At 48.3% G+C, this 22656-nt stretch overlaps 1 protein-coding gene across 2 annotated transcripts in view; it reads left to right on the top strand.

Moving 5' to 3' along the window:
- The window catches only part of LOC137535685 (disintegrin and metalloproteinase domain-containing protein 9-like), a 166056-nt gene that overhangs the window by 95140 nt on the left and 48260 nt on the right, over window positions 1-22656 (top strand). For both annotated transcript variants that reach the window (XM_068257550.1, XM_068257549.1), the window contains exons 13-14: window positions 9500-9589; window positions 14953-15148. In XM_068257550.1, coding sequence (XP_068113651.1) covers window positions 9500-9589; window positions 14953-15148 — 286 coding nt within the window. The remainder of the gene's footprint in view (window positions 1-9499; window positions 9590-14952; window positions 15149-22656) is intronic.

Genomic DNA, 22656 nt, shown 5'->3' with positions numbered 1-22656 from the left:
TATATTTATTTCTTTTAGTTCAGTCTCTCTTAATAGGGTATAGGGAGTTGCTGTATACTATGGCACTATGACTTTAAGAATGATTATTTTTATTTTCATTTTTATTTTTAAAAAAATGGTTTATATGTATATATCGTATTCCATTTGATTATGGGTTTTAGATTAATGTGGGAACATTATTGTGAGAATGCAGCGCTGTAATGGTGCATATATTGGTTGGCATAGAGAGGTTATGACAGCGCTGTATTTATATATGTAGTTTGTGTGTTGCCGCAGCAACGAAATGAACTGGATAGTGAGGGGAGAATCACTTCCTGGATGGTGGCCGGGAGTTTTTTAGGATATAAATAGGGCAGCGTGGACGTCACATCGTTTAGCCCCTGATGAGCTGTTATCAGCGAAACGCGTAGGGCGTGGCTTGTGTGACGTCAACGCGTACATGCGTAACGTGTGACGCGTACGCCATCAACAACAGCTGAGTGGTGTCACTTGCGTGATCCCCGGCTTGGCGTCTTTTTATTCTTTGAAGTTGCGGCGTGGAAAGCGGTTTACACGGCGGGAGGCGGCCACCCGGGAGCTGATTCCTCCCAGCTTACAGACATTGTGATCCACTAGCCCGCCGCTTTGAACTATTGTTGCCAAAGTCTGTTTTTAACATTTTTTTAAATAAAAGAGGATAATGCACTAGTAGAGGCGGGTCCTCTCTCTTTTATTTTTTATCTCCACAATCATATGCGACTAGAAAGGAGAGCCCAGCAGAGCCCAGCAGCGCCCAGCAGAGTCCAGCAGCGCTAGCAGCCGTGAGGGAACACCTGACAGCCAGAGAGGCGACGGGGGGGCCAACACCCCCGGAAGCGAAATTAGGTCACGTGTGACCTTAGGATCTGGTGAGTCTGTACCCGCAAGGGGGCCTGCATTTCCTTACTGTATTGGGTGTCTATTGTGGATGAAGGGGGAGCGCGTGATTATTTTCCCATAAAGGCTCTTAGGGCTTGTTTAGACCTAGGGGGTTTTACGCTTTTTTTTTTTGCGTTGGCGATTTTTAAAAATGCCCTGAAATCGCTAGTGCAATCCTTATGGGATAGTTCATATCAGTGTGCTGCACCCGCTTTCCGCTCAGCAAAGCGCTGCATGTACCATTTTCAGGGGGAGGGGTTGCTACAATGGTAGGTATAGGAAAAACGCAAAACGCTCACAAATTGCTTTATCCGGAGATTGCGTTCGCGTTTTTAAGAATAAATACATTGTATTTATTCTTTTCCAGGTCTTGTGTCAGGAATAGAATAAACAAATCACTCTGCAAAAGCGCGTAACACAAAAGAGAGGGGGGAAAAATTGCGCTAAAAAACGCAAAACGTGGCTGTCAGCAATTTCGATTTTAGATGTGAACAAAGCCTTATGCTTGGAAAACACGGTGCGTTTCTGCCGTGCGTTTCTGCTCTCGATCGTTTTTGCCGCTCTATTCAGATCTCAATTCTTATCTTCCGCTCGTTTTTTTTTATCTTTTTCCATTCATTTCTATCAGAAAACGAGCGGCCAAAGAACCAAAAGGGAGATCGGACATGGGTAGACAATTGGGTACACCGCTGCACTGCTGGACCCTTGGTAGCTCAGTCCAAGTAAAGTAAACAATGAAGATGAAGGAGCAGGGCCGGATTTGTACTTTTTACCGCCCAAGGCCCATTGTCATCAAGTGCCCCCCCCCCCCACCCACCCACCGACCAACCGTTGTCTTCTTTACTTCTGCTCCTCCATACTTTTAAAACATTTGTGGCAGGTCATGGGAGGGGGAATTTCCTCAGGAGGGGGAAGCCTCTAGGTCCTAATGAGACTTCCCCTGTCCTTCTCTGCAGCATGGATCCAGTGCTGGCTCCTCCGGCGAAATGGACACCATAATATTTACAGTGCGAACCTCGCCCAGACACAGTATCAGCTTCTTGCTTGGGCGGAAATAGCCGAGCCCGATCTTGTCCGCTCTACTACACAGGTGCAAGTTGCCGGCGCAGTAGAGTGGACCGGATCGGGCTCGGCTATTTCCACCAAAGCAGCTACTGCACGAAGGGCATTGTTCAGGGCAACCAAGCGGTGGAAGCCATAGTGCACCTGTGCAGACTTTCTCAGGGGGCCAGTGCTAGATCGGGGTGCTAAGGAGGACAAGAGAAGTCTCATTAGGATCCAGAGGCTTCCCCCTCCAGAGGTAAGTATCCTATAGGGGCACTTTCTTCACTAAAGATACTCTTTAAATACTGTAGTTGGACTGTTTCACACACCTTTCCTTCTCCACTGCAGCAGGAGCTATGCAGCAGCATACTTCTATACAGCATCTGACATGTCACATGACATGCAAGAACACCTGAGAGCCGTAAAGAAGTATGCAGCTAAGGCCTGGTTTACATTGGCACTAAAAAAAAGGACTGTTAGCAGACTGTGACGGAACGGATCCTAACAGATGGTAACGGATCCAATGTTAACCTATGGATCCGTTCTGACAAAACCGAAAACTTGGGTCTGCAACGATTTTACCGTATCGATGGACATTTCTCATTGACTGCACGCTAAAGGTGGATAAAAAACTGATATGTTTAAAAATGTTTCCCTTTTCGATGAATACATTTTTATGCGGATTGGTTTTTTATCTCGAGTGTGAACCGAGCCTTGAAGAGAACCTGAACTGAAAATTAAAAGTAAAAATAAACATAAACACGTCATACTTACCTCCTATGTAGTCTACTCATCAATCTCTTTCTCCTCTCCTGCGTCCTGTTTGTCCACTGTGATCAATGGAATTCTCGGTCCTCCATGCTGAAAATGGCCATTACCCCATAACAGCTTCTGGTCAGTGCACTGTTACACTGTAATATCGCCCACTTGAGCCATAGGGAAACATGGACATTACCTAGCACATTCAGTTGTAACTGACAGCAGCTGATATATAACTGAAAGCAACTGGTATATTTCAGTTCTGACAAAATATTGTCAGAACTGGAAGGGATCACTGTAAGAAGATAATGGTAAGCTTCTGATAGGAACTGACGGCGAGGTAAGTATGTAATATTAATTTGCAGGTACATTGTGTGTTTATTTTAAATAATTTTACTCAGTTCAGGTTTCTTTTAAAGGGACTTCGAGCTGACTAAAGTAAAAAGATTTATACATACCTGGGGCTTCCTCCAGCCTCATCTGCTTGGATCTCTCCCCCGCCACCATCCTCCGCTGCCTGCAGCTTCGGGAACCGGGTCCCGCCACTGACGTCATTGCGGCCAGCTACGCAGGAGAAGTGCTGCCTCTACGTATCTCTCCAGCGGCTGCTGCAGAGATACGCAAACAGCGCATTTCTCTTACACCAGATTGGCTCTGACGGAAGTGTGGGGACTTGGTACCGAAGCTGCAGACATCGGAGGACGGCTGTATTTAGGGTTTGGGCTCCCCTAGGCACCCCAAACCTATGGCGCCCGCCCCCCCCCCTTGCCCCCAGGAGGGCGTTGCAGCGAAAAATGGGCGTGGTCACCGAATGCAGTGGGCGTGTCTATAATATACAGTGGGTGTGACCAATTAAAATGGCCTAGTTACAGTGCAGCCCAAAGTCGGTGGGGCCATGTTTTCTCCCCGGGTATGAGTAAAGTGACCCTAAAAAAGCAAGTAGGAAATGTTCCCACCCCCCAAAAAAAACACACATTAGCCAGTGCTCTCTCGCACAAAATAGTGGTAGGTATTAGATTGTGAGCTCCCCTGAGAAAAGTCAGTAATATGACTGTTCTCTGCAAAGTGCTGCAGAAGATGCCAGTGCTATATAAATACATAATAATATGGTAGGACATTAGACTATGGCAGGATTAGATTGTAAGCTCCTCAGAGGATAGTCAGTGACATGCCTACGTACTCTGTGAAGTACTGCTGAAGATGGTAGTACAATATAGTACAGTAGTATGGCAACATGGTGGCATAGTGGTTAGCGCTCTCGCCTTGCAGCGCTGGGTTCCCGGTTCCAATCCAGCCAGGTCAACATCTGCAAGGAGTTTTTATGTTCTCCCTGTGTCTATGTGGGCTTCCTTCAGACACTCTGGTTTCCTCCCACATTCCAATAACATGATACAGATAAGTTCATTGGCCTTCCCCTACAAATTGGCCCTAGACTACGATACATACATACACTTATGACTATGGTAGGGATTAGATTGTGAGCCCCTCTGTGGGACAGTTAGTAACAAAACAATACATACATACTCTGTACAGCGCTGCATAATATGTTGGCACTATATAAATAATTAGTATAAGTACAGTATAAAGTAGCCAGGTCTATAGGTGTCCCCAATATAGACATACTATAGGTGTCCCCAGTATAGATAGCCAGGTCTATAGGTATCCCCAGTTTAGGTAGTAGTCAGGGGCGTAACTAGAAATCACTGGGCCCCCTTGCGAAAATTTGGATGGGGCCCCCCCTCATGGGTGCCAAATAATCATCATGGGGCATCATTTCACCATAAAATAATCATCATGGGGCATCATTTCACCATAAAATAATCATAATGGGGCATCATTTCACCATAAAATAATCGCAATGTGGGCAGCATTTCAGCATAAAATAATAGTTCCCTTTTTTTTACCTTAGTGAGGCTCAGCCAGCCTCAGGACAGGTCCCCTGGAGCAGCAGTCTTCCTCTCTCCATCCCACGCTGTGACGCACATCGGGGGTCCCCCTCCTGTCACCCTGATCCTCCATAGCGCTGCCGCTGCATTATAAACAACTTCTCACTCACTTTCCCTGGCTCTGGGCTCCATTAGATGTTAAGGCTGCAGCGTGGACCTATGGAGGGACATGGTGGACCTATGGAGGGACATGGTGACAGGAGGGGGGGCCCAAGGAGAACCAAGAAGAAGTCGTCCGTCCCCCCTCTGACCCTGCTCCCGTTCGGGGCGCCCTGTCGCCGCCACAAGTTGAGCCTTCAGAGACGAAGCTGAGCTGATCTAGGGCAGAGACGAGTCTCTGCCAGAGTCTCTAGCAGCCTATCCAGAGCAGGATTAAGACCAAACTGGGCCCTAAGCAAAGTGATAACTTTGGGCCCCCCTGCTCCTGTTGCAAGTCAGGTCGCGTTGATAAGGGAGGTTTACAGGAAGTTAAGAATGCACATTTTAATGCTCTCTAAATCTAAATGTTATTACCCAGCGCTTGCTGAAATAGAAAGTAGCCATACAGCCTTGCTTTTGTGGCCATGTTGCCTTTCATGTATGGGCACATCTAATCAGCGCAGATCTGAGTATGGTCCATGCATGCCCAGTAGTACGAAGGTACACATGCATGGCTTTTTCCTCTGTGCATGAGCAGATTCGTGCTACTGGGCATGCACAGACCGAAATTGAACTTGCATAGTATGGATGCGCTCATACACTAATGGGAACGTAGCCACAGAGGTAAAGAGGGTACCAGCCAGCAGAAGTGAGTTTGTGAATGATCTCAAAAGCCTCTGGAGTATCCAGGTAAGTAGCTAACTAACATTTTCTCCTCACAGGTTTGCTTTAAGTGGCACAGAAACAGACAGCTACATGACAGACAGACACAGAGAGGCAGCATTTCACTTGTCCGCCGGCAAGCTCCTCCTGTGTCCTGTCTCCATCCCTGCCAGCACCTGTACATTTTGTGACTGTGTTAATACATAGGGGTCACAGGGGAACAGGTAGCCAGTGGGGACAGAGATAGGACACAGGAGGGAGTGTACCAGTGGACAGGTGAGTGCACTTTGCTTCCAACACACTGCAGGGCCCCAGGGGGAGCACGAGATGGATTGAGACCTGGGGAGCCTGCCAGTCAGCCCTGCATGATACCCGTGGCAGCAATTCCATAGATTTTAATGTGAAATCTATTAAAAATCTGTTTTCAATGTGCGACAGTGAGGGCCTATTTCCACTGAGCCCAAAACCAGGCATAATCTGCAGTGTTTCCCCTCATACTAGAGGGGCAAGGAAACGCTGCCTATCTCTATCTCTTCAGATTTTTGCAGCATGCAGCCAAATCACTATAGCCTTGCATGGAACAACCTAGCAATTCAGGCTGTGGCTCCGCAGCAGAACAGCTCCTAGTGGAAACCAACCCTTATAGATCCCTCTCCATTTAGATTGAAAGATCTAGCACTTGGTTGCATCCAGTAGCCATCTGGCAGAGTGCGGCCAACATAAAAAGGTTCAGAAATGGACACGGTACCTGCCCTGTTGCGAAGCCAAAGCCAAATTGCTATACCCATGCCATGCACAGCTATAGAGATTTGCATAGGTGCTGGGGAAAACTACTCGATGCTGTGCAGAATCGCACCGGCATGCGATTCAGACAGCATGCTATTGTCTGAATAGGCAGTATTTCCCCATCACGCTTGCATGCAGGGAAACTGCATATTCGGAATTAGTGGAAATGGGCCACATGGAAGGTATGACAGGAGAGGCAGACAGCCAAGTGGAAGGCCTGACTAGATAGACAGACAGACAGCTAGACAAACAGACCGAGACACAGACAGACACATGGAAGGCCTGACTGACTTAACACACTGACAATACCCTGAATAACGAATATATAGCACACAGAGAGAAGGGTGAGACATGCAAGTAAACTGGCAGAGGCAAACATGGAAACAGCTTTGTGAAAGTTAGGTGAGAAACACACACAAGCCAGCCAAATAGAAATAGAGGCATCTCCCGAGTCACATCATGGAGAAATTTATATGAAAAAATACTGATTACACACAGAGTACCTTGCTCATGGTGGGGTCTGGGGGAGGAGAGAGTTTGAATCACTAGTGGAATGTTATCATGCCGTTCTGTAGGGAGAGCAAACACCAGCACTGAAGATCTTCCCGGGCACTCTGAGATATGCTGCAGCAGCAGAGGAGCTGAATGAGTGAGTCATCAGCACTGTCGATAAACATTCATTCAAACTTCCTCGTGCTCACCCCTCTGCTCTCTCCATACTCAGCTGTGCAGCCAGTAACTATCCTAAATGTTCTGGTGCTCTCTCTGGCTTATATGCAGTGGTGATTTAGAGGTAGATGGTCAGGCGCCTCCAGCTACTACTTGCTCTGGCTGCTCCCATGAATCGACTCATGAATCAAAGATTGCTGGCCTAGATTCTAGGGCAGCAATCTTTGACTCATGAGTCACAGGAGCAGCCAGAGCTACCGTAGCAGCCTGCTAGAGACTCTCTGGCAGAGACTCATCTCTAGCTCAAGTGATGGGAAGTCCGGCTCACTAAAGAGCCACATTCGGCTAGGGGATGACGCGCTGGGCTATCCCAATACAGTAGTAGGCGGGGGGAGCGAGTTCCCCTCCATGTGGTTGTGCTCTCTGCTCCAGACCCCCCCCCCCCCCCCAACTCCCCACCCAAGGCAACTTTTTTTTTTCTTAATAAAATTTTTAAAAGAAAAAGAAAAATAATAATAAAAAATACATAGCCAATAGGTGGGCGCCCCCCCCGAGGGGCCGCCCATGGCACCGGCCCACGGGTGCCTCTTAAGAGATACGGCCCCAGGTGAATGGGGCTAGAGGAAGCCCCAGGTATAAAATCTTTTTACTTTTCAGCTCTGGTACACTTTCAAATACCTAGCTGTAATGAAGAACAGAGGAGAGTTTAGATCAGACATGCCATGGAGGGAAAGCTACAGAGGGTGTCAGTGGTAGGGGGCGTCACACACTGGTTTGTATTTCTGCAGCACTGTACAGCAAATGCATTTGCACTAGGTGCATGTTATATGTGAATGGCTTAAAACTTTTTAACTGTCACTGAGCAATGTGCTGCCCTGTCAGCCTCCTCTCCTGCCTAGACAGCTTAATTTACTATTTCTTTCATGGAGGTCTGCACTCCATTCATCACTCCCAGCGGCACGGAAAAATCTCCCCAGCGCTATTACTGAGAGAGGGAGTGCTGGGGAAGAGCAGAAGAGACGTATACAGCAGATGCCCAGTAATGGAGAAGGACAGTGAGACACAAAGCAGGGGAGAAGCAGGGAAGTGCAGCTATCCATGTGCAGCCTGCATCAGAGCTTCTTAGAAGTAGTATAGTAATTAGTGTTGTCCGGATCATGAACGATTCGGATCTTTGATCCGAATCTATTTTATGAGTCGATCATCCGAATCATCAAAATGAACGATTCGGATCGCAAAAGGGGCGGGGCCAGGAGCGACACACCCCCTCTCAGCGGGCAGCGGGGTCCTGGAAGCAGGGATCGCTCTGTTGAATGGGAGGCAGCCTTGCAGGGAGACAGGTAGATGAGGTAGAGGGGACATGGGTGCCACTGCCAGATATGTGTAGAGCACACATACTGGCTGCAATGTGCTGCCCATTATAGGCTGTCTGTTCCGTAGTGCTGCACAGTGATCACATGGGAATCTTTTGGCTCAGCACAGCTCAGTAACTTTGCAGACAGTGTGATTGAAAGGCAATTATATGATCCTCCTGCACTCGGCACTAAACAGCTGCACTTATCTTCTGGGAATGCTTTCTTTCACTGTGCGACCTTTTCTTTCAAAGTGTACAGATGAACATATAGGTGAAATACATGTAAAGCATATGATTGCAGCATGTGGGTATTACGTGCAAACATTTCTGCTCTCTGCTCGTCCCTCCTCCCTTCTCTGTCCACTCCCTGCCCTCTGTCCATCTTCTCACCTTCTCTGTGTGTCCACCCCCCTCTCCTTCTCCTGTCCACAGACCTGTCCTGCTGTTCATTTCACCCCCGAATGCTTCCGGTAGTAAAATGATCCGAGATTCGGATCAAAGATCCGGATCTCTTCAATGATCCGATTCGAATCATCCGGATCATTGAAAAGATCCGAACTTCCCATCTCTAATAGTAATAACTTATCGAACGTGCCGATTTCCTTCCTCCATCATCTCCTGTATCCCCGCCCCTCTGAATTTCTGATAGGCAGGAGCAAGGAGGAGGGCGGGGATACAACGGGCTGCACTGTCTCCTCCTCCTCCATAGACTGATACTGAAAGAGGGGCGGAGGGAAGCATGATTGACAGCGGGAAGGGCTGTAATGAATCGGCCACTGCTCCTGTCAAATAGCAAAGCACCCGCACTGTCCATGTCTGCAGCTGCCCCTGCACACACAGATATGCAATGCAACTGAGTTCAGAGTAGTGGTGGGCAGCGGCAGACAGACAAGTGACACTGGCCACTGCATTATTGTGAGGAATGGCATGCATGGCCATTGGTAACACTGCTTGCCTGTTTAACCCGCCCCTTCCTTAGCTCCGCCCTAGTCCCAGGCCTCGGAGGCCTGCCCACAAATCCGGCAACAGTGTCTCTTGAAAAAAGCTCGAATTCTTTATTCAGGACGTATCCTCATATCAGTGGTAACACAGCTGACATGTTTCGGGCCAAGTTGATGCCCTTAATCATAGCTCAGACATAGATCGGACATGTTGGAAATTGTCTATCGAACCATCTAATCAGCTAAAAAACGAACAGTGTATTCCCAGCATTAGTGTATAACCATCCCATGTTTTGTTGCAGGACTGCAAGAACCCGTGCTGCAATGCTGCCACCTGCAGGTTAACTAGTGGATCGCAATGTGCCCAAGGAATGTGTTGTGATAACTGCAAGGTAAAGTAGTGACTGTTTCTATAAAGAACTTAAAAAATATGTTTGCATTTAAAAAAACAGCCATAGGAAGCTCTGCTCGACTGCTGTGAGATAAAGGGAAGCTATGGAATTAACTATTTCTTTGTATATCAGCAAAACTGCAGACCGGGGCGGGTAATGCAAGGCTCTACCATCTGCTGGTGGTGTGCCGATGTATTTAGAGAGTTAAGCCTGTCTAATTCCCCCTCATATGTGACTAATACCAAATTGTAATTTGATCTTTCAGCTGTGTCAGCTGGCTGCCTCGGCAGAGCAGCTAATTTTCCATGAAAGCAGGAAATGACACACTGCAGATTTATTGCAGGATTTGCATCAGCTGTAACAAAGAAATGTTTTTTCTTTAAAGGTTATTATGCTGTTTCTGATCTTTTCGACTGAGTCGTATGTAGAGGAGTACAGGCATGGCTCATGCCATGGGCGCCACGATGCCATGGGAGTCAAGGCTGCCCCCTCGTCCCTCGTGCCTCTCGTTATTTACACTTGGTGGGGGGTGGGGCTAACGCTCACAAACTATACTGGGGAGGGCTTCTTATATGGGGGAGAATTGTCTCATTACCTATGCTGGGAGGGCAACCTAAACTGGCTGACTACCTAACTTGGAGGGCTACTTCTGCTACCTATATATTAGAGGACGACCTCTGGCTATCTGACTACTAAGGGCCTGTACACACTGAAAAATGCAGGCAAAAACGCAAGCGCATGCGTTTTTAAAGTGCCTGTAGTTTTAAAAACGCATGCGCTTTTGCCTGCGTTTTTTGTGCGTTTGCGTTTTTCTTGTAATTGCTGATTGGCTAAAGAATCCTTTGTTTTTTTTCTAGTTTACATTTCAGCAGGAATCAGGAGATGGCAGAGTCTTCTGGGATACTGACTTCTGAAAAACGCAGGCAAAAACGCAAGCGCATGCGTTTTTAATGCGTTTTTCATGCGCTGCGCTTAAAAAAGCGCAGCAGGCACTGCGATTGCGTTTTTCTAAAAACGCATCGCACCAGTGTGTACAAGTCATCACGATTTTCATTCTTTTTCAAAAGACCTTGCGGTTTTAAAAACGCATGCGTTTTTAAAAACGCAACGCAAGCGCAGCAGTGTGTACAGGCCCTTATACTGGCTGGCTTACTCTGGTAACCTATACGGGGGACTACCTGTGATAAACAATACTGGGGGCTATTTCTAACTACATGTAATGGGGGTACCTCTGGCTACGTATACTGGAGTGACACCTCCAGTATGGATATGGGCAGCGCTGGGACAAGGTCCTCCAGCACCCAAGGCTGAGACACAAAAGTGCGCCCCTCCATCCCTCCCACCCAGGCCAGCCGTCACACACTGATTGCTATTAGACCAAGTGGTGCCCCAGGGCCCCCAACCCCCCAAACACCTTCATCTCTAGTTATCTGGCTTGCAGTCACTGCCATGTATCCCTTTTTCTTATTTCTATCTGCTTTAAACACAATAGGGGAATGATAGCTGAGTTGTGCGCCCCCTCCTACACTGCGCCTTGAGGCTGGAGCCTCTCTCGCCTCTACCTTGGCCTAGCCCTAGGTATGGGGTGCAATTGGATATGGGGGGAAATGGATATGGGACGCAATTTCAGCATTTGCCATAGGTGTTATATTATCCGGATACGCCCCTGCTTTTAGAGCAGATAGGAAGTTCCAAGTTTAGATCCGCTTTAAAAAGACTTTAAAATGACTTTTTATGACTTTAAATGACTTTAAAAAGCCATATAAAATGAGTTTTTACCTCTTATTTAGTTTAAGAATGATAGTCAAGGATAAAACGCCACATTACGGTGGCAGAATGAGGGTTTTATAACCCCTGAAAACCTAGGGCAAAAATCCATGACTTTCAAAGTCGTGGATTTTGCTGCCCGGGGGAGGCAGAGCTTAGCGCTGTAGCTCTGCCTCCATTTGCGTCAATCCACCACTGATCTCCGCCTCTCCCTGCCCCTCTCAAAGAAATTAGACTGAGAGGGGCGGGGAGAGGTGGTGATCAGCGGGTATTGATGCGAGGAGAGGCAGAGCTACTGCAGAAAGATCTGCCTCTACCAGAGCCGGGACAAGGTCCTTCAGCACCCAAGGCTGAGACAGCAAAGTGCGCCCCTCCATCCCTCCCACCCCAGCCGTCACACACTAATTTCTATTAGACTAAGAGGTGCCCTAGGGCCCCCAAAATCCCCAACACCTTAATCTCTAGTTATCTGACTTGCAGTCACTGCTATGTATGCCCTTTGCTTATTTCATTGTGCTTCAAACACAATTGGGAATGACAGCAGAATGAATTGTGCGCCCCCTCCTACACTGCGCCCTGAGGCTGGAGCCTCTTCAGCCTCTGCCTCGGCCCTGGCCTCTACCAGGAAGCGCTCCCCTGTTTTTGCTCTGTGTATTTGGGGGTATAAAACCCTTGTTCTGCCACAGTAATGCTGCGTTTTAGCCCTGACTATTATGCTTAAACTAAATAAGAGGTGAAAACTTGCTTTTAATATGGCTTCAGTCTCTCTAGACTGAAGCTACAGTATGCTCACACTTTACAATACAATACAATATACAATACAATAACATTTGTAAAGCGCTTTTCTCCCATAGGACTCAAAGCGCACTTTAGATCGATCTTTCTCAGCTGAAACAATTGTTGCTGTAGTTACAGCCTGAGCCTATAGATGTAGTGTGTGTACAGGTGTCCCCAGCAGAAAAGGAGTAAAGGCTCGTTCTCACTCAAAGTGGTGAGTTTTGCGTGGGTAATTTGACAGCGATTATTACAGTAAAATCACTGTGCACTCTCATGATTTTTGAGTGATCGCGATTAGCGCTTTTTTAAGCTTTAACAGATATTTAAAGTGCATAACAGTCTTTAAGGTTCAGGAAAATTGATAACTGATAAGGTGGTCACACACCATACAATTAAAAGATCCAATTTTACATCAATTCGATAAAAAGAATCAGTTGTACAGAAAAATGTAAAGCTTTTTTTTTTTTAATTCATTTGAGAAATCTGATTAAATTTGCCGTTTTTATTTGTTAAAAGAAGATCAGGAGTGTTGGATTTTTCCTATCAATTTATATGATGAATGAATGGTGTAGGGTAGATTGACAACAATTTTTTTTTCAATCATTTTTTGCATAATTGGGGAAACATTTACATTGGTCGGATTATTAAAATGTTACACTCAGTCAGAAAAATTGATTGCAATTCTTGAATTGAAAAGATATTTAAAAAATCGTATCATGTGTGGCCAACTTAATAGTACCAATACATGGTACAATAAAAACGATCGGTTTTCCCGTTTAATCGGCCAAAACGATTGAATCGAATGAAAGTCAAAAAGAAAAACACAATTATCCAGTTTTTTGTTTTGTTTTTTTTAAATCCAATCGGACATGTTGATTTATATTCAATCTAACGAAATAATCGAACAAAATAATCTAATCAAAATAATAAAATTGTACCATGTATGGGCACATTAGGCATTACAGCTCCTAAAACCGAATGTCTATGAACTGTGTTAAATTCCGTGGCGTGGAAGAGAGGTCAGAGAAGGTGGTGGATGGGCCCCTTGACACTCACTAGGCCCCAGGCAGTTGCCTAGGTTGCCTTGTGGACGATCCTGCTCTGGAAGGAGGGAGGGCATGAAATTGGGACCCCCCCAAGCCTTCCCTGCCTGCTCACTACCCCCAGTCAGTCAGAGGCCATGATAGGCTGCCAGCCAGCAGTCAGGGCATGACTTCAGCCAACAGAGCAATCACTATACATCTTTTGTGTACATGTGACTAAAGTGGGAGGGTTTTAGACTGAGTGGGAGTGAGCAGACAGCTGTCAGTTACTGAAGATATACAAATCACAATCCAGTAAATAAGTGCTGATACTTCAATCTGCTGATATTTCCACCACCAGAGATCACCAATTCAAAACACACTCACCAGACACAGTGCGACCACTATTAGACTGGTCAGTCAGCACCCACCTCCAGGGTACCCCAGCACTTCAGGTCCTGGACTCTTTATATATTCATCTCATATCCAGATTCACATGCTCAGAAGGTGTATCTCCAATACATGTCACTAGTAGTATAGAGGGTACAGAGTTTTATTAAGGGGCTCTCCCCCGTTGCTTAGCCGGGCTGAATATGGATTCCACGCTCTGGCTTTCCACGCCGCTGTTACTTAGTTCCTGGTCCGTCCAATTCCCCGCTCGACTAGTTTCGTCACTCCCTCGTGACTCATCAGGAGCATAGGGATTGGACGTCTTACCAGGATATTGAAATCATTGCTGGCCCCATCGGTAGCTATTCCTTATTTCCCATTGGCCGCCTTTCATCATTCTCCGATTGGTCCCAGCCTCCTCACCCAGGAGATTGCTCCTACCCGTATGGACAGCGCTTGCCCAGCGTGTCAGTACGCTTCCTGATCGGCGTCACATGCGGCTATTACGTTCAGCGTACAAGCACGTCTCATAATTAAGCATGTGTACACGCCTCCCAATCCGCATCGTACGCGGCTATGACGTTCCCTTCTGATCAGGAGGCGTACTGACACGCTGGGCAAGCGCTGTCCATACGGGGAGGAGCAATCTCCTGGGTGAGGAGGCTGGGACCAATCGGAGAATGATGAAAGGCGGCCAATGGGAAGTAAGGAATAGCTACCAATGGGGCCAGCAATGATTTAAATATCCTGGTAAGACGTCCAATCCCTATGCTCCTGATGAGTCACGAGGGAGTGACGAAACTAGTCGAGCGGGGAATTGGACGGACCAGGAACTAAGTAACAGCGGCGTGGAAAGCCAGAGCGTGGAATCCATATTCAGCCCGGCTAAGCAACGGGGGAGAGCCCCTTAATAAAACTCTGTACCCTCTATACTACTAGTGACATGTATTGGAGATACACCTTCTGAGCATGTGAATCTGGATATGAGATGAATATATAAAGAGTCCAGGACCTGAAGTGCTGGGGTACCCTGGAGGTGGGCGCTGACTGACCAGTCTATTAGTGGTCGCACTGTGTCTGGTGAGTGTGTTTTGAATTGGTGATCTCTGGTGGTGGAAATATCAGCAGATTGAAGTATCAGCACTTATTTACTGGATTGTGATTTGCATTTATGTGGAGATGTGCGCTGGACTTTTATTGTAAACAATTTGTGGAGTATTGCTGTACTCAGGTGTAAGCGCACTCTGATTTTAACTAATGTGACCACTAGCTTGAGCGCTTTGAATAACTAATAGTACTGAAGATATACAAACTGGTGCAGCGGGCGGTTTCCTTTTTTATTTATTATTTTATATTTAAAATAATTGCAGCTTCAGTGTGATTTTTTTTTCCCCCTTTTATTTACAGTACAAGGTGGCTGGCACACCCTGTCGCGGCACAGCCAATATCTGTGATCTGCCGGAGTACTGCAACGGCACCAGCGGTCTGTGCCCTACGGACGTGTACATAATGAACGGCTACTCCTGCAACAATAACCAGTCCTACTGCTATGGTGGGGTGTGTCAGGACTACAACGCCCAGTGCCAGGCCTTGCTGGGACCAGGTAGGTGCTGTTGGCTTTTCTCCTGCTGGGCATACATGCCATCCACTTTGCTACGCTGCTCGCCAATAATCCGAAGCGCAAGCTTACAACATCGCAGATAGACCTCCTCTGATACATTTACCTTAACCACTTCACCCCCCAACTGGGTTTTTAACCTAAGGGACCAGAACAATTTTCACGCTCCTCCCGGCCCTGGAAATAATGAGCTGCAGTCTTCCACATTCTAAAAAAGCAAGGAATGTTTAATGTGTTGCTTTTTCTGCTCTGTGCCAGAGATATTTATCTACTTCCTGTCTGGAGAGGAAGTGAAAGAAATGTTTCGCCCCACATGGCAACACAGACAGTGATAAGTAGTCAAGACTAGAACAAGTTTTTCCATCTTACCTGAGTTAATACCCTAAACAGCTCAGCACTGAGCGCATTTACCTCAGGTAACACCCAGTGTTGCTGGTATTTTATGTCTGGCAGAAGTCTCTGTTGACATGGACATTTGACTGCTCTGACTTCATCAATCAATCAATCACAATCAATCTGTCTATATTTATAAAAGTGTGCGTGAGTGCTTGCATGTGAACCAAGTCCCTCTTTCTTACTCATTTGTCCCTCTTTCAGGACTGATGTACAGATTTATGTAAACATATGTATTTTTCTACTGAAAAATGTGTTTAATTAAATTGATAGATATATTTCTTTTTTTTCTAATGTTAATATGAAGGAAAATGAACAAGGATAGAAAGGACCAGTGTGGCTTGAATTATAAAACAACATAATTTTCTTATGAAATATGTATGGTATATATGACTAGTGCCAGGGGCGTGATTAGGGGTGTGGCTTAAAGAGAACCCGAGGTGGGGTTCTGACAATGTAATCCACATACAGAGGCTGGGTCTGCCTATAGAGCCCAGCCTCTGTTGCTATCCAGATGCCCTAATCCTGCGCTCTGCGACCACCCATAAATCACAGCCGTGTTTACCTCTATATTGTCAGTCTCAGCTCTCCCCCCGCCTCCTGCATAGCTCCAGTCCCGCCCGCGTCCCTTCCCTCCAATCAGCGGGGAGGGAAGGGACGCGGGCAGGGACCGGAGCTATGCAGGAGGCGAAAGGGAGCAGAAGACTAACAGTACAGAGGTAAACACAGCCCGCTGTGGCACGCTGGGTGTCGGCAGCGCGGCTGTGATTTATGGGTGATCGCAGAGCGAAGGGGGGGCTTAGGGGGGGATTGGGATAGCAACAGAGGCTGGGCTGTATAGGCAGACCCAGCCTCTGTATGCAGATAGCATGGTCAGAACCCCACCTCCAGTTCTCTTTAAGTGTCCCCCTTTCTCATCTCAAAAAGTTGGGAAGTTTGGTGTGTGTGTGTGTGTGTGTGTGTGTGTGTGTGTGTGTGTGTGTGTGTGTGTGTGTGTGTGTGTGTGTGTGTGTGTGTGTGTGTGTGTGTGTGTGTGTGTGTGTGTGTGTGTGTGTGTGTGTGTGTGTGTGTGTGTGTGTGTGTGTGTGTGTGTGTGTGTGTGTGTGTGTGTGTGTGTGTGTGTGTGTGTGTGTGTGTGTGTGTGGTATGGTGTGTGTGTGTGTGTGTGTGTGTGGTGTGGTATGGTGTGTGTGTGTGCCCCCCGCCCCCCCTCACTCGAAAACGTCCTGACTAATTTTAATGAAATTTGGTATACAGATGCCTTACTACCTGGGATGTTATATTCTGGGGGCCTCGTGTCCCCCCTGCACACCTGGGCGGAGCTACAAACAGCCAATCAGATTTCACCCATTCACATCAATAGAAAAAAATGTAAAAGGCTGTCATTCTCACAGCAATAAAGCCAGAGTCCCCAAACTTCCCACAGTTGGTCACTTGGCGATCGAGGTGAAAAATTAAGGAAAAATGGGTGGAGCATAAGACAGCCAATCAAATTTGAGCAATTCATTTTCAATGGGAACATGTAAACTGCAGCCATTCTTACACTGTTAATCGCGGGGTTTTCAAACTTTGCCCACTTGGTCACTGGTTGACTGGGAATAATATTTAGTAAAGTGGGTGGGGCTTACAACAGACAATCAAAATTTACCTATTGATTTTGAAGGGGAATATTTACACTGCTGCCATTCTTACACTGTTAAAGGAAACCAGAGCTCAACAAATCTAAAGAATCAATACTTCCCCGGGGCTTCCTCCCACCCCATAAACACGTGAGCAGTGGTGCTCAAATACCCCTTTTCAAAATTCGAGTTAGGTCGAATTCGAATAGTAAATTATTCGAGGTCAGTCGAATATTCGAGTCGAATAATTTTTACTATTCGATTCGACCTCGGAATTCGAGCTCACTATTCGAGTCGGTATTCGAGCTCATTATTCGAGCTGACTATTCGAAATGGCCTTAAATAGCTTCCAACACTTGTTTTGAGGGTGAATGATGCAAGAAACCTCTTTTTTTCCAAGTAACAACAGCAAGTGATTATGTGGGGATGTTCCTTTAAAAAAAAAAAAGTTGAAAAGAGAAGTTGTGTCCAGAAATTCTTCTTCTTCTTCTTCTCCTTCTCCTTCTCCTTCTCCTTCTCCTTCTCCTTCTCCTTCTCCTTCTCCTTCTCCTTCTCCTTCTCCTTCTCCTTCTCCTTCTCCTTCTTCTTCTTCTTCTTCTTCTTCTTCTTCTTCATCTTCTTCTATATCGTCTTCTTCTTCATCTTCTTCTATATCGTCTTCTTCTTCACTTATTTCTCTTTTAAAAAATTTTTTTTTAAAGAAATGCAGCTATTTTTGAGCGTAACAAATAGCTGGTGGCGCACGCATGTTGGAAGCGCCATTGTATGTGCTCCCTGGCAGTGGAAACACACAGACAGCAGGAGGTAAATTCAGCAGGAGGAGGAGGATGAGTGTGTGGCAGCAGGCAGTCAATGAGGCAGGCAGCGTGACATAATAGCCCTGGTACCTAGCGGTGATACCAGGGCTGTAAATAAACACAGCAGGCAGGAGGTCCCAGACAGCGGTCGTGCAGCCCACATTGTGTCCAATACACAACTGGGACAACACAGTTTGCAACCCGGGCACCTCAGAAAAATTAAACCTTTTTTTTTTTTTTGGTTTTTTTTTGTTTTGTTTTTACAACAAATTACACAGATATAGCTATTTTTTGACGTAATAGCTGGTGGCAGAGTGGCAGCAGAAGGTAAATCTGTGTACCCTGGCAGTGGGAAACACAGACAGACAGCAGCAGCAGCAGGAGGAATGGAGGAGTAATTATGTGTGCAGCTATTGTTTGACGTAATAGCTGGTGGCAGACTGGCAGCAGAAGGTAATTCTGTGTACCCTGGCAGTGGGAAACACAGACAGACAGCAGCAGCAGGAGGAATGGAGGAGTAGTGTGAGTGTGGCAGCAGGCAGGCAGCGTGACATAATAGCCCTGGTACCTAGCGGTGATACCAGGCCGTAAATGAACACAACAGGAGGTCCCAGACAGCGGTCGTGCAGCCCACATCGTGTCCAATACACAACTGGGACAACACAGTTTTCAACCTGGGCACCTCAGAAAAATTAAACCTTTTTTTTTTTAATGTTTTTTTGGTTTTGTTTGTAAAACAAATTACACAGATATATAGCTATTGTTTGACGTAATAGCTGGTGGCAGAGTGGCAGCAGAAGGTAAATCTGTGTACCCTGGCAGTGGGAAACACAGACAGACAGACAGCAGCAGCAGCAGGAGGAATGGAGGAGTAATTATGTGTGCAGCTATTGTTTGACGTAATAGCTGGTGGCAGACTGGCAGCAGAAGGTAATTCTGTGTACCCTGGCAGTGGGAAACACAGACAGACAGCAGCAGCAGGAGGAATGGAGGAGTAGTGTGAGTGTGGCAGCAGGCAGGCAGCGTGACATAATAGCCCTGGTACCTAGCGGTGATACCAGGCCGTAAATGAACACAACAGGAGGTCCCAGACAGCGGTCGTGCAGCCCACATCGTGTCCAATACACAACTGGGACAACACAGTTTTCAACCCGGGCACCTCAGAAAAATTAAACCTTTTTTTTTTTTTAATGGTTTTTTGGTTTTGTTTGTAAAACAAATTACACAGATATATAGCTATTGTTTGACGTAATAGCTGGTGGCAGAGTGGCAGCAGAAGGTAAATCTGTGTACCCTGGCAGTGGGAAACACAGACAGACAGACAGCAGCAGCAGCAGGAGGAATGGAGGAGTAATTATGTGTGCAGCTATTGTTTGACGTAATAGCTGGTGGCAGACTGGCAGCAGAAGGTAATTCTGTATACCGTGGCAGTGGGAAACACAGACAGACAGCAGCAGCAGGAGGAATGGAGGAGTAGTGTGAGTGTGGCAGCAGGCAGGCAGCGTGACATAATAGCCCTGGTACCTAGCGGTGATACCAGGCCGTAAATGAACACAACAGGAGGTCCCAGACAGCGGTCGTGCAGCCCACATCGTGTCCAATACACAACTGGGACAACACAGTTTTCAACCCGGGCACCTCAGAAAAATTAAACCTTTTTTTTTGTAATGGTTTTGTAGTTTTGGTTTTACAACCAATTACACAGATATAGCTATTTTTTGACGTAATAGCTGGTGGCAGAGTGGCAGCAGAAGGTAAATCTGTGTACCCTGGCAGTGGGAAACACAGACAGACAGACAGCAGCAGCAGGAGGAATGGAGGAGTAGTGTGAGTGTGGCAGCAGGCAGGCAGCGTGACATAATAGCCCTGGTACCTAGCGGTGATACCAGGCCGTAAATGAACACAACAGGAGGTCCCAGACAGCGGTCGTGCAGCCCACATCGTGTCCAATACACAACTGGGACAACACAGTTTTCAACCCGGGCACCTCAGAAAAATTAAACCTTTTTTTTTGTAATGGTTTTGTAGTTTTGGTTTTACAACCAATTACACAGATATAGCTATTTTTTGACGTAATAGCTGGTGGCAGAGTGGCAGCAGAAGGTAAATCTGTGTACCCTGGCGTTGGGAAACACAGACAGACAGCAGAAGGGCAGTACACAGCAGCCCACTGTAGGTGTAAAATGTGTGGCTGCAGGCGACGTAATAGTCAAAGTGAACCAGGCTGGCTTAGTGAGCAGGAGCCAGGAGGTGGTAAAGGGTGGTAAGGCACATTAACGATGGTTCTTAGCCAGTTCATGTCCCCCTCTCGCCGACAACAGGGGCCAGGAACTCGCCTTCCACCCACGCCTGGTTCATCTTGAGAAACGTCAGTCTGTCCACAGACTTGTGAGACAGACGTGAGCGTTTCTCGGTGACCACACCACCAGCTGCACTAAAGCAGCGCTCGGACAGCACGCTGGAAGGGGGGCAGGACAGCACTTCCAGGGCGTACTGCGCCAGCTCGCTCCAGATCTCCAGGCGCTTGACCCAATACTCCATGGGATCAACAGGGGCATCGCTGTCAAGCCCGCTGTAGGACCCCATGTAGTCAGCCACCATGCGGGTCAGGCGCTGGCTGTGACCGGTGGAGGATGCTGCTGCATGCACCTCCTCTCTAGTCACTGCTGCCGGAGCCTCTACAGTCCTGTAGAGCTCGTGGCTGAGAGACAGCAGGTCTGTGGGGCGCTTGCTGCTGGATGCAGGCACCTGCTGCTGCCTCTGTGCTGGCTGCTGGACAGTGGGGGTGGAAGGCTGGGGGAAGGCTTCCTCCAAGCGCTCAACAAGGGCCTGCTGCAAGCTCCTTATTTGTTGCGCTGGGTCTCCTCCTGCAGGCGGCAGGAACTGGCTCAACTTCCCCTTGAGGCGTGGGTCCAACATCATGCTGATCCAGATGTCCTCCCTCTGCTTCATCTGGATCACCCTGGGGTCTCTGCGCAGGCACGTCAGCATGTGCGCTGCCATTGGGAAGAGGCGGGCCACGTCTGCTGGCACATCGACGGCAGTGCTGCTGTCCTCATCCTCCTCCTCTGCCTCGTCAGCCTCATCCTCTCTCCACCCCCGCACCAACTCAGCTGCACTGTGCTGCTCCCCCTCATCAGCAGCAAGGTCAGGGACCTCCACCAAGTCCTCCTCCTCCTCCCCCTCAGAGGTGGACTGTGCAGCTGCTTGCCGCTCCTGCTGGTCCAAGGCTGCCGCTCCCTGTTCCAGCAAAGCATCGAGGGCCCTGTTCAGCAGACAAACCAGGGGCACCCACTCGCAGACCATAGCATGGTCCCTGCTCACCATGTTAGTGGCCTGCAGAAAGGGAGCCAGCACTAAGCACACCTGCTGCATGTGCCTCCAGTCATCATCGGGGACGATGGACGGGATGTTGCTGGTCTTGTCCCTTCTCTGAGCGGCGGAAACAGTGGCCAGGGCAAGGTACTGTTTGACAGCGCGCTTCTGTTCAACCAGACGCTCCAACATCGCCAGGGTGGAGTTCCAGCGAGTCGGAACGTCAAGGATCAGCCGATGGCGTGGCAGATCCAGCTCCTTTTGCACGTCTTCCAGGCTCGCACAGGCTGCAGCCGAGCGCCGGAAGTGACGCACAACGTTCCTTGCCGTTTCCAGCAGTTCGCCCATCCCCTGGTAGGTGCGCAAGAACTTCTGCACCACCAGGTTCAGCACGTGGGCAAGACAGGGGATGTGGGTCAGGTTTCCCCTGTCTATTGCGGCAACCAGATTGGCCCCATTGTCGGCCACCACCTCTCCAACTCTGAGGCCTCTGGGGGTCAGCCAAATCCTCTCCTGCTCCTGGAGTTTGGCCAACACATGGGTTGCCGTCAGCTTGGTCTTCCCAAGGCTGACCAAGTGCAGCAGCGCTTGGCAGTGGCGGGCCTTCACGCTGCTGCTGAGGCGGGGGGTTTGGCCAGGTGTGCCGGAGGATGGCAGAGGATCGGAGGAACCTGCTGCAGTTCCCCTGACCCTGCGGGGTGGCACCACCCACTGTGTTGCTGCTGCTGCTGTGCCCGCTGCTGCTCTCCCATCCTCACCCCCTTCCACCAAGCTGACCCAGTGGACAGTGAAGGACAGGTAGCGGCCTGTCCCGAAGCAGCTGCTCCAGGAGTCCATGGTGACGTGGACCCTTTCACCAACCGCGTGCTCCAGCCCTCGCTCCACATTGGCCATCACAAAGCGGTGCAGTGCAGGAATGGCCTTGCGGGAGAAAAAGTGTCTGCTGGGGAGCTGCCAGTCTGGGGCTGCGCAAGCAAGCAGCGCACGAATGTCGCTCCCCTCCTGCACGAGCGTGTACGGCAGGAGTTGGGAGCACATGGCCCGTGCCAGCAAGCCGTTCAGCTGCCACACGCGACGGCTGCTGGGAGGCAGAGCCCTAACCACCCCCTGGAAGGACTCGCTCAAAAGGCTCTGGCGTGGCCTTTTGCTGGCACGGGAATCAGCAGACACAGCGGAGGAGGCCACTGAGGACTGGCTGCCAGAACAGGCCTCAGTGTCGGCGGCAGGAGTTGCAGAGGGGGGAGGAGCAGTGCGTTTCCGCACTCCTGCTGGTGCTGCTGGAGGAGCAGGAGGGCGGGTGGCTGCTGTTGCTGCTGCTGCTGAAGGCTGTGCAGTGATGGGTGTGGTGCCACTGCCAGCACCAGATGCC

The sequence above is a fragment of the Hyperolius riggenbachi genome, chromosome 10 (assembly GCF_040937935.1).
Source record: "Hyperolius riggenbachi isolate aHypRig1 chromosome 10, aHypRig1.pri, whole genome shotgun sequence".
Taxonomy (NCBI): domain Eukaryota; kingdom Metazoa; phylum Chordata; class Amphibia; order Anura; family Hyperoliidae; genus Hyperolius; species Hyperolius riggenbachi.
Note: the sequence above shows the minus strand (reverse complement) of the source record. Positions and strands in the feature narration are given on the sequence as shown.